This window comes from Leptidea sinapis, chromosome 17 (genome assembly GCF_905404315.1).
Source record: "Leptidea sinapis chromosome 17, ilLepSina1.1, whole genome shotgun sequence".
Taxonomy (NCBI): Eukaryota; Metazoa; Arthropoda; class Insecta; order Lepidoptera; family Pieridae; genus Leptidea; species Leptidea sinapis.
Genome location: NC_066281.1, coordinates 8,480,056 through 8,492,469, shown reverse-complemented (window position 1 = coordinate 8,492,469; position 12,414 = coordinate 8,480,056). Strand labels below are relative to the sequence as shown.

At 35.8% G+C, this 12,414-nt stretch overlaps 1 protein-coding gene across 1 annotated transcript in view; it reads right to left on the bottom strand.

The window, feature by feature from the left end:
- LOC126969130 (E3 ubiquitin-protein ligase lubel-like) overlaps positions 1 to 12,414 on the bottom strand; it is a 20,934-nt gene extending 8,520 nt beyond the window's left edge. The window contains exons 1-4 of the mRNA XM_050814441.1: positions 12,174 to 12,414; positions 6,182 to 6,371; positions 4,368 to 4,519; positions 1,504 to 1,590 (exon numbers count right to left, since the gene is read on the bottom strand). Of these exons, the coding sequence (XP_050670398.1) occupies positions 1,504 to 1,590; positions 4,368 to 4,519; positions 6,182 to 6,371 (429 nt within the window). The 5' untranslated portion in view covers positions 12,174 to 12,414. The remainder of the gene's footprint in view (positions 1 to 1,503; positions 1,591 to 4,367; positions 4,520 to 6,181; positions 6,372 to 12,173) is intronic.

Sequence of the window (12,414 nt, the reverse complement as noted above, 5' to 3'; positions counted from 1 at the left end):
AAGTAATGTTTAAAATTCAATACATAATATGTATTTATAAATTTGTTTATATTATACAGATAATAATAATTCTTTGTGTTGCTTTCAGTAAGGCAGTACGCGTCCCAGTTACCAGTAACCATTCGTCTATAACCATGCAGGGCCAGTCCTAGAAACTATAATAACCATTGTAACCAATAAATATTATAGATCCACGTAGTCATAATTAGAAACATTAATTATTATAATATTTTAACAAGTGTCATAGTTTAGTTTAATACCTTAAAAATAGTGTGTACCTGTAATTTTTACGCGCGATTGAAATAAAACTTAATTATAATTAACTTTAGGAATAATGAACAAATACATCTAAGTACATATACTTTTTTTGCTTATCTGAAAACTCATAGACAAAATATGTCAGTTTTGTTTGTCCCACCTATTATAGGACATCCAGTATATATAACAAACATTCTTAAAAAGTTGGAAGACAAGAAGATTAAATTTAACCATTAAATATATACTTGCATTAATTAAAGCGGGTTGAATAGTAAATATTTGAATAAAAATAATTAAATTGTTAATATAACACATATCAATATAATGTTGTTATTGAATAATAACGTATATGGCTCTATGGGCTCGGACCTTTTGCCTGTCCGATGCACGAAGAAAAATTAACGAATGTCACAAACGTCAGACTGAGAACTTTTATTTATTATATATTACAAGTCATAAATGAACAAATACACTTGGAGATTATCAGAAAATATAATAGCAATTTGAAACAATTTTTTAAACTATGAAATTATAATGGCTAAAAATTGTTTCAATTGATTTTTTTCTGAAGAATATTCTGAGTTCAAGTCACGCCTAAAGAAGTTTTACTTCAATAAATATAATTACCCTAAAAACCACTATATATCGACCTAGTACTTATAATAATATAAGCACCCCTTCTCAGCTCCTTAATATTTTGAATATGAAACCACTACCTAGGATATACACAGATTAGACAAAATTTTTCACCCATTATTGGGCAGTCAGGTAGTTTACTACGCTAGAATATTCTAAGTATATAATAATTATCATAAATCCTTTATTTTACTAGAAAACATGTAACAATGGGTGTAAATAGTTTTAAGGTATCAATGTTATCGGCCATTTCTGGCATGCAAAATTATTATTAACTACTAATTCATTTTTCGTTTCATTACAAAATTCTAGTTATTATTATATTTTATTTAACATGAATAAACGCTATATTTTAGGCACTTAGGTCATTTTAAATTACAATTAGGTACTATTTTTAGATGCCATTATTTAAAGACAATTAATATATTTTTTTTAAAGCCAATTTAATTTAATCTAATGTGTCAATATTTCATTTATGGAATAAAAACTACTTTATCTATAAACCATGCAAAAATATCCTTCTTAAATCGTTGGATGGGTAGTACGCGTAAGCTTGGGGGGAGTTTACTAATTATTTTTATCACGAAGGTGAAATAAATACATACGAACCTTATGTCTTCGTGGTGGAGGTACTGGTGGCGTCCCTTTCGGTGGAAGAGGTGGTCTCTCATCCCTTAGTTGTGTTGGTCGTAGAGCCTTTTAATAAAAAATAATTATAAATAATACAAGACGACTTGTATTGTTTACTTTTGTCACGGCTGGCAAAAGGCCAGGATTTGGATGAAGCATGTTTTTATTTAGAGCTACCTACATAGTCAACTAAATAATGGTGGTCTACACTATTGCATTCAGCTTAATATTTACGCCGTAAAAATAACATAATAATATTTTGCAGCTTGTTTTGTCGTATAATTATTTTTATGTATGTTGCGAACATTTCGAGTAGAACGCATTTGGCTATCAATAAAGCCAATCTGTATCTGCCAACGGCCTTGAGTGTCTGGGCGGAGCGAGATATTGTCCCCGCACCTACCGCGCTCCCGATATTATATTATTATCATTAATAGAAAAATTTAAAGAAACAAACATTTTGACTGTTGCTTTTCAATACATTTTTGATAATGTTCTGTATGTTCATAAGCACATTGAGGAATTTTATAGAAACTGTGACATTCATAATGTTAACACGAGGAACAAACATAAACTTGTTATGCCTACTACTCGGTCGAGTTAGTAAGTTTTTTGTTGGGCGATGTATATGCTTCTACAATATGATCCCAGAAAATGTACAAAACAAATGTGTTACGAAATTTAAAATAATTGTTAAAAAATGTTTGTGTGGGAAAGGTTATTATAGCATAAACGATTTTCTTAATGACACCACGGACTGGAAATAAAGCGAACACCCTCAGGCTCCTTAATTTTAAATGTTTATTGTACGATATCACATTGTAATCTATATATTTTATATTAAAAAAAAACCCGCTGAGTTTCTTGCGCCCATTCTTCTCAGGTCTGAGGCAGTCTCTTTTCAATGGGTGGTAGTTTTTGACGTTTCAATAAGTGATTTTAAATCCTATTTTGAATAAAAATATTTGAATTTGAATTTATACATGTAACTGGTCGCGCGGCCGCGCTGCAATCTGCTACCATAGACATATGTACCAGTACGGAAACTGGTACATATGTCAATGGTAGCAGAAACTCACACAAACATGCGTATCGACAAGGCCCCTTAGCGGTTTTCGCGGTCAAAACGATTCGACATTTAGCGGTCCTAGCGCAGCTCCAGCCACGTATACGGCCATCCATAAATTACGTAATACTTTAAGGGGGGAGGGGGCTAACAAAATGTGACAATGAATGATAGGGACAGGGAGCATCAAAAGCTTTGAACTCAACAGTAATACATAGGGTGCACTAAAAGTTTCCTGAACAGGCCAGTTACATAAACAATATTACCGACAATGCTAGTTCCCAAACGACCAGACAAACAAACAAATTTTGAAGGTGAGAATCATAGAACTTATGAGCCATTCTGCATAAAGTCCTGAACTGGCACCTTGGGATTTTTTTCTGTTCCTTAAAATTAAGAACCAATCACGCGATCAACGATTTTCATCGCCAGAAAAGGCTGTTGCAGATTATGAAAAACACGTTTATAAGGTCACGACGGAGGAGTGGCATACATGCTTTCAAAATTCGTTTAATCGTATGAAAAAGTGCATTAACGCAATAGGAGAATATTTTGAGAATCAATAAATTCATTTTTGACCTTTAATAGTATTTTTTTATTCATTCCGGAAACTTTTAGTGCACCCCACGTATGTAAAGCACAATTTAAACCTTAAAGCACAATTGACCTGCTCGCAGTCATATCTATAGAAAATATGACGCGGTTTTACGTAAGGGAAGGGAATTACATAAGTCCGTCCACCAAAACCATAGAGATTTTGTGACGTAATTTATGGATCATATGGAATATTTCTCTAATCTGTGGTTTGGTGCACAGCACACCAGTATCAGTTTAACTATATGACTGCATACTACACAGAGCTGTTTGAAGACTAGTAACCAGTGATCTGTGAACAGCTTGGGGGTTCGGACGAAGCCTCTTCAATATACAATATGTCACTATAATGTCGACAATAAATACACACGGTTCCAACTACTTTACTACTCAGGAAACAGGATTTTAATCACCATTCGTGTAGACGAACACGACGACATACGCATCGACATCGGTTGTTCCAAAATTGAAACTACAGAAGTGAGAATTATGTTTTTTATTTTTTTTATTTTTTTTTTATTACGTTTAAGTAGTTCAACCCGTGTGCTTGATTAATGTCGCTATAGTAGTGCTATTGTGTCTTTGGCTGCATTTATTCGAGTGTTCTAAAGAGTCACATTAGCAGATACCTGCAATGAACTTCCTATCGCGTTGTTTCCAGAACGATGCAAAATGGGTGACTTCAAACACAGTGAATAGACATGCTCATTCCTGGGACGAAAGCATGTCACTTAACGGCCATTCCCAATATACTATCTACGGATAGAGATAAATTACTACCTCCTTCAGTCAGTAATCTGAAGCTGTCCCAATATACCCGATAAGTCATTCTTATCGCCTTATATTGGGACGCGTGAATTAGAATTTCCATACAAACTTCTATCGCTGGTAAGCTATACGTCGTCCCATTGACAGACAGCGTGTACGGATAAGGTGAGTTACCGTCGATAAGTTTAATGGGACAGAAAAGTCAACGATAGTTACGATTTTTATCTCAAGTAAGAGATAGACTGAATACTTACGGTACCCTTGGGCCTGGGAGTTCCCTATTATTTTTAAGCCACGGGGAAGCACTGGGCAAAACCGCCATGGCTGGTCAACTCATAAACTCATAAACGGGTACTGCTTGGTTGTTCATATATTTCAAACAAATTTGAACTTAGTTGGAAATACTTTGTAATACCTGACGCTGATGATGTCGCCGTTTCGGATGTCGATGGTACATGTCATCGCAGGAGGCACACAATGCCCTCCGACCACATTCGGCACACCGCACCCTGGCTCCTCCACCTCCGCATAATCCACAAGACGCACCGGCTTCCATGGGGTGACCTGCTTACCAAAACCATTTCTGCTATTTTATGAAGTTCCGTACCCGAATTATCCCTATTTTACTAACCGACTTCAAAAAGGAGGAGGTTAATAATAATAATAAAATTTATTGCCTTGAACTTAATTTAAGTATACAATATCAGCTTATTACAAACATACATTAAGACAAAAGGGAGTAGGCTCAGCTTATGCTGCTTGAAATAATATTTTCATGCAGCGCTGGTCTTCTGTAAGGTGGGATACATAGTAAAGAGGGCAAACTAATAACGATTACAATGCAGATCTAAACTTTTTCTAAATGTATCAACCTCTGTATAATTCTCTTTCTCTTATCTAATTCTAATTAATGGTTCTCAATTCGATCGGTATTTTTTTTATGTATGTACACCGATTACTCTGATTTTACGAAATTCCACCCGCAAGATCTTTTTTCATTATGAACAGAACAACGTGTGTCGGGTCAGCTAGTATTATAGAATAAGCAATAAAAAAGATTACGTACATTCAGTCTTCCATGACAAGCATTGTAATATATTTTTAACCGACTTCAAAAAGGAGGAGATTATCAATTAGATCGGTATTTTTTTTATGTATGTACACCGATTACTCTGAGATTTATGATCCGATTTTCGTAATTCTTGCGATGCGAAATATTAGCCATTTGGTCCCATAAACATTTTACATAGTTTGCCCTAGTAGTTTTCATTTTATGAACATTTTTGTCTACCTGGAAGACGTAATCGTTTTCTGTGTACGACTTTTTTTTGGTGGTTTCATTCAGAATTATTATATATTATATTAACTCATATTACCAAGATTCTTCTGTCCGTTCGCCTATCTACGGACTGTTTCATAAATAGCTTAGACCTATATATTATATCATTCGCAGTCTGGTGGAACGGCAATAGTGTGCTTAAATATAAATCTAGCACACTTTTCTCCTTAGTCGTATGTCAACTGTCACTGTCTGAATGTAACCTGAATTGAATAAATGTTTTACATTGCTGCTTATTGCCCAAGAATATTTAAACAAGTGGAGTAAATGCGGCAATGTATATGCGATATAACAGTCAAGGCTTATTATGGTGTGATTTGTAACATGTTCCATATTTCGTCTTTTTTATATGACGTGATTTGTCTATATGTATAGAACGGCATTGTTCAGGAATGGTTTACATGGAACTTATAGCCCATAGACACCTTTTTTAGGGCAAACTCTTTCAGACACCAAATAGAATCAGAAATACAAATCTTATCTTAATTCACAGTAGCCAGAACGGTATGTTGTTATTATAACTTGACTAATTACGATTTGCTGTGATTGTTATATGACCAATGAGACCATGACAGTTATAAAATACACAAAACAAAATTTATAAACGATGCGGGTCTCGAACCCGCTCTTCCATTGAGCCAACCGTTCGAGTGGATTGGTCGTGATATTTTGCACCCATCTCGTTCAGGTTTTGTTTCTCTCGGGCGGTTGTTACTTTAAGGCCAAAGTGCCGTAACTCGGTCACATCAGCAGGCAGTTGATAGTCTTCAGGGTCTTTCCCATCCACCTTGCTAACTATGATTAACTTATCCAGCTTATGTGGTTGTGGACGAGTAATTTTACCAAAGCAGACAAGAATTCCCCTTAATCCTTATTACAGGCAAACTTACCAGTTGGAGGTCTGGGCGGCGGTGGAGGGGGTGGCTGTAACTTTGCGTTAACATATTGCTCTGAAGGAAACTCTACTACTTCATAATCTGGTTCTGGTCTCGCTAGCGGCACTTTGCCATGAGCACGCAGTCCGAGGGTAGGTGTTACTGGAACGGCCGTTCTTGGATCCCTGCTTCGGCCTTTCAACATCTGAAAAAAAATGTATTAGATTAAAATAAAAATATGTATTACTACGGGCTACATGTTCGAAATATATTGGAACGGCATGGGTGTGGCTTAATCGCGTGTTAATCCCGTTCAACCGAGTACCAGGCAAAGGGGTAGAAAGTGCGCAAAACTTTGCCCTACGGTGGTGTCGTGTCTCGGATCGTCTTCTTCCCTCAAATATGTGCGAAGGGAGTGACTTTTGTTTTTATGACAATAAGGGACGAGAAGAGCATGTCGTTCAGCCGATGGATACGCCTTGTTCATTACAATGCAGTATCGCTCAGTATTCTAGAAAAATTCTTAGCAGCACTACAATTGCGCTCGTCACCTTGAGACATAAGATGTTAAGTCTCATTTGTCCAGTAATTTCACACAAGGTACGGCGCCCTTCAGACCGAAACCCAGTAATGTTTACACATAACTGCTTCACGGCAGAAAAAGGCGCCGTTGCGGTACCCATTATGTAGCTGGCATCCTGTGCAAAGGACACTCCCACAGGTAAATGCCCTTTGTCGCCTCTTACGACACCCTTGGGCTTGGGAGTTCCCTATTATTTTTGAGCCACGGCGAAGCACTGGGCAAAACCGCGATGGCTGGTCAATGCATAAACTCATGAACGGGTACTGCTTGGTTGTTCATATATTCGAAACTAATTTGTTTTATAATAGGGTCCGTTGAGTTTCATGTATGTTCATTTCACGAGCTCTACTTTTTCCCAACATACCTATGGTAGATTCAGTCATTGAAAAAAAATATTTATAGTGATGAATCAAAAGCACTTAGTTTAAGCCTAATTGAATAAAGTTTATTTGACTTTGACTTTGAAATGTTCTAATGCAATTAACGGAAGCGCTTATGAATTATATTTGTGATAATTCTTTCAGAATAATACAGTACCTACAGGTCTACCAACATTAATTATTACTTCAAAGGTTGTGTTGTTTCGTAGTAAAGCGGTAAATGTTCAAGCAAAGGTCTACTTGGATGTTTTTAATTTTGTTTCGGCCCTTGCAATATTTGATGTGCAATTTTCATTAAATATATTAATAATATACGGAATACGTTGGATGAGCTCAGCGCAGGACCGATCGTCGTGGAAATCTTTGGGGGAGGCCTTTTTCCAGCAGTGGACGTCTTTCGGCTGATGATGATGATGATTTTATAAAATATAACTAAACCAGACCAATAACCAATCTCAAAATATAACTTATATACATATAATTAAACTTGGCGTTACAAATAAATTGGGATAAAGTTATACCTGAGAATAAAACCAAGAACATGTAATATGTTTACAAATACACATTTTGCTTACGTTTGTTTCATTTAACATATAACGTTTCCCGCGTTTATTTGTAAGGCTGCTTGCCATTCGGAAAACTTCAAATCAAATCAAATCAAAATATCATCTTTATTTGCAAGATAAGGTAATAATAAGATGTTGAACTTCAGAATCATCATTGAAATGACAGTGTTGTCAGCAATTTAGTCAATATTTTGCATATAGGTATAACATTATGACAAGTTTATTTGTATGGCCGTATAATTATAGAGAAAGATAAACAATATTATTTTAAGGTAAGTAACTAAGCCCTTAAACAAGAGTGACAGTATGTGACTTCACCGGTGTAGGATACTTTAGTAGTCCGATTATAAATTCTAATTTTGTTTCCAATTTTAATTTGTGCAAGTTATGCCAATGGGCACGCCTTATAATATCATATGACTAAATTCAAAATAAATACGCTATATTTATGGGGTTCTGCTGTTTGGGAGATGAGCTAGAACAGTTAACAGATAGACAGTAATTAAACAAAATTGGCATTCTTGTATTAGTGCCGTGTAAACATTGAAATGCAATAATTGTTTTTGTGAATTATATTTTATTGTGAAAGTGAAAATAATATCTATGGATTGGATATTGTCTTGTTCGTACCTTTTCTCGTAAAAAACTGAAAATCTCGATCAGACTAACCATCTGTTACCAACGAGTCCTCAGCTATTTTGGTCAGGTTATTGGGAGACAACGGGATAGTCTGGAGAAAATGGATATATATTAGGGAAGAACAATGGTAAAAGACCACAGAGTCGACCATCAGCTCGCTGTTCCAACCAAATAGAGACCAAATGGGACTGCGATAAACCGAAGACAGAGTGACGTGGAGGTAGCTCGTTGAGAAATCAGCGATGTCTTCCTGTTTTTTTATTTTGTTTTAATTTACATTTACTGTTTTGACTTACTCGTGTAAGGCATTGACTATTTGACATTTGAGTATTAAATTATATGTAAATGAAAATGATGATTTAAAAGAGTGGCAATCAGTTTCTGGCAGAGAAGAAGTGGTTCTTCTCATTCGCTCCACCCTTTATGAAGCAGCGTTAATTCAATAAGAAAAAATAAATTTGACATTTATCAGTCTCATTTGACACATGAATAAAGTGATTTTGATTTGATTTGATTTGTACACGCAGGGCCTTCATTAATGAAGTAGGTACAAGAAAAGGAAGATTATTGAAGAAGGTAAAATTAAGTTGGGATACATTCGAAAAATAATAATAATGTTTTTGATTCACGAATTCTTACTTATAAGCTGTGAAAATCATACGGGTTTTCTGCAACTATCTTTTGCTGTAAATACTTGAATTTAATACTTAAAGCCTTAACGGAAAATGAACGGTCCATTATACTTGGTTTTATTATTATCATGTCTTCAATATATATATTATTATTATTGTTTTCAATATATATTATATAAATTAGTGCTAAATATTGTGAAAATTGTGTCACCCTGTTTTCTGACTCCGAAAGTTTTTTCTTGAATATCTAGAAATTTTGCATATTTTTTCGAACTTGCCTTTAAGTTGTTTTAATAACCAAACACAAACTTGTTTTAATAATATTATTATTGATGAAAGACTAAGTATTATAAAGGTTTTTAAATCATAATCAACTTTAATGATTACAGGTACTATCTGTATATATTTATGGATAAAAGTACAGATAATTAGTTAATTTTTTATTTTTTTTATTTATCTAAGTCAGATCTGCAATCAGTCGCAAGACTATAAGCGGATGAGTTGGGTGAGTATGACGTTTAGACGAAGAGAGCAGTGTCTTATTTGCCTTCCTATAATACATCCTTCCTTTTCAGCCTTTTCATCGCTCTGGGACGGATTAGGAGATCATTAGCCAGGGTATTTGGGTGAACCGAGAGGCGATCAGCGTATTTCCTTTTGAATTTATCAATTTCCGACTGAACACTGGGAACGCCAAGATATTGATGGATATCGTCATTTCTGGAAAACCATGGGGCACTTGTGATGGTACGCAGGATGTTGTTTTGCACACGTTGAATGAGCATGATGTTGCTTTTGCTGGCAGAGCCCCACAGTGGAATTCCGTAAGTCCAGATGTGCTTCAATACAGCATTGTAGATTAGAAGCTTATTTTCAGTAGACAGGACAGAGTTTCTACCCATGAGCCAGTGAAGGTTTCGGAACCTATGATTCATTTCATCCCGTTTCTTCTTTATGTGAGAAATCCAGGTGAATCTTCTGTCTAATTTAAAGCCTAGGTATTTCACTTTCTCAGAATCTGGTAAAACATCAGAGCCAAGTTTAACAGGAGGGCAATTTCCCCTTCTTAACGTGAAGGTGATATGGTTCGATTTTTGAGGACTTGCCCGAATGCGCCATTTGTTCATCCATGCATGGGTATCGTCTAAAAGGTGTTGGAGCTTATAACTAGCCTGTGCTGGGTCTTCATCACTTGCAAGGTAGGCTACATCATCGGCATATGTTGCTACGGTGACGTCTTCAGATACCGGTAAGTCTGAAGTAAATATGTTATACATTACGCGACCCAGTATTGAACCCTGTGGAACGCCGGCTTCAATTTTTCGTAGCGTAGATCTGACATCTCTCTTTTTCACTTGGAAAAGCCTGTCTTCGAGGTAGGACTTGATGATGAGGTAGAGAGAGTGTGGGAGTTTGTCTTTAACTTTGCACAATAGCCCTTTGTGCCAGTCTCTGTCAAATGCTTGGTGAATGCCTAAAAATGCCGCAGAGCAGAAAAGTTTCTTTTCAAAGCAGCGTCTAATCTCGTGGTGAAACCGATGCATTTGCTCAATTGTCGAGTGCTGTTTCCGAAACCCCAACTGGTGCTTTGGAATGATGTTGCAGTTTACCATGAGTTCATTCAGGCGGACTAAAAATATTTTTTCCCATAATTTTGATATCACTGGAGTTAAACTTATTGGACGGAATGATGATGCTTCATGAGGAGGTTTGCCAGCTTTGTGAATCATAATAATTTCCGATACTTTCCAGATTATGGGAAAATATGAAGTTCTCATGGTAGCATTAAAGAATGAGACAAGAAATGTTATGCATTTTCTGGGAAGATTTTTAAGAATTGTGGGAGTAATTAAATCAAATCCAGCTGCCTTGTTGGAATTCAGTCGTCTAATCTCATACGCGCTTTCCTTTGGAAATGTGGGTCGGAGAGGCAGGCATAGTTGGAGATCTTGTCTAAGTACTTTATCAATCTCATATTCATCGCCACCATCATTCACCTTGAATACATTTTCAAGATAATTGGCAAATACTTCTGCTTTCTCAGCGTCCGTTCGAGCCCATGAGTTTGATTGTTTGAGGGGAGCGTGATGTTCTTGCGGCTTTGAAATTAGTTAAATATTCCGATGTATTAGTATTTAAACCAGTACCTATAATGCTTTTTATACAAGCACAAATTGCACTTATAAGTCTCTTACTAACATTGTCTTTATAATAAGCATGTTATATGACGTAGGTAGCTACAAATTAGTGTTCAATGTATACATTGAAACGCAACACGTCTTTTGGAGCTATTTTATTTACGCAGCATTTAAAACGATCATAACATCTCATTTAATCTACAGATTCAAATTCAAATATTTTTGTATTTAAAATAAGACATGAAATCACTTAATGTAAGAAAAAAACAATCGGAAATTTTTATGCCTCAGACCTGAGAAGAACGGGCGCAAGAAACTCAGCGGGTTTCATATTTTTTTAATTTTGATACAACTAAGTGTAAAATTTAAATAGCCTGACGGCGGTCGCTTCATTCCCAATCTGTGGTATCATTAAGAAACTCATTTATGTTATAGTAACTTGTACCACATAAACATCGCTTAACAATTATTCTCATGAAATTCATAAAACATTTGTTTTGAATATTTTGTAAAAACCGAGCATCTTGTTGTAAAAGCATATACATCGCCCCACAAAAGACTTACTAACTCGACTTAGCAGAGTAGTAGGCATTATAAGTATATGTTTATTCCTGGTGTTACCATGGTTATGACAGTTTCTAGCAAATTCACTTACGTGCCTATCCACATAACATAATCAAGCATATATTGAGAAGCAACAGTTAAAACGATTATTTCTTTAAATTTTTCACTTAATGATTTAGGTAGGTCGTAAAGAATCATTAAGGTTATAAATAGCGTGATTAGCCCTCTTCTGCAGCACAACGATGATATTAATATCGGCTGCATTGCATTATTAAAGCACTCAATAAAATATTTATTATTATAATCGGAATATCGTAAAGCAGCTGTGACCGGGAGTAAATTTGAGCGGGCGTTGCCTCCTCCGCTCACACAAAATCTCGTCGACCTATTTAATCTTCTTCACATATCCCAAAATATCAAAACAATGTACGTACACACAGAACAAACTATAGTTAGCAATCACCGCTTTTACAGAACCATCGCAAAATTACACTTGTTTAAATACCTTAATAATTTTCGCTTTCGCAAGGTCGTTTATAACACGAAAACACTGCTTGATATATTTTCACACATGATAATTATGCAACGCGTTATTTGCATCGCAGATTTCGTCACCGCACTCGCGACAACGTCCGCTGCACCGGCAACCAATGCAGTTGCAGCCGTGGTTGGTCGCTGACTGATCCTAGTTCGTACGCTAATCTTGCGCCCAATCCGGATATAATTGACAGAACTAACGTGCGTGC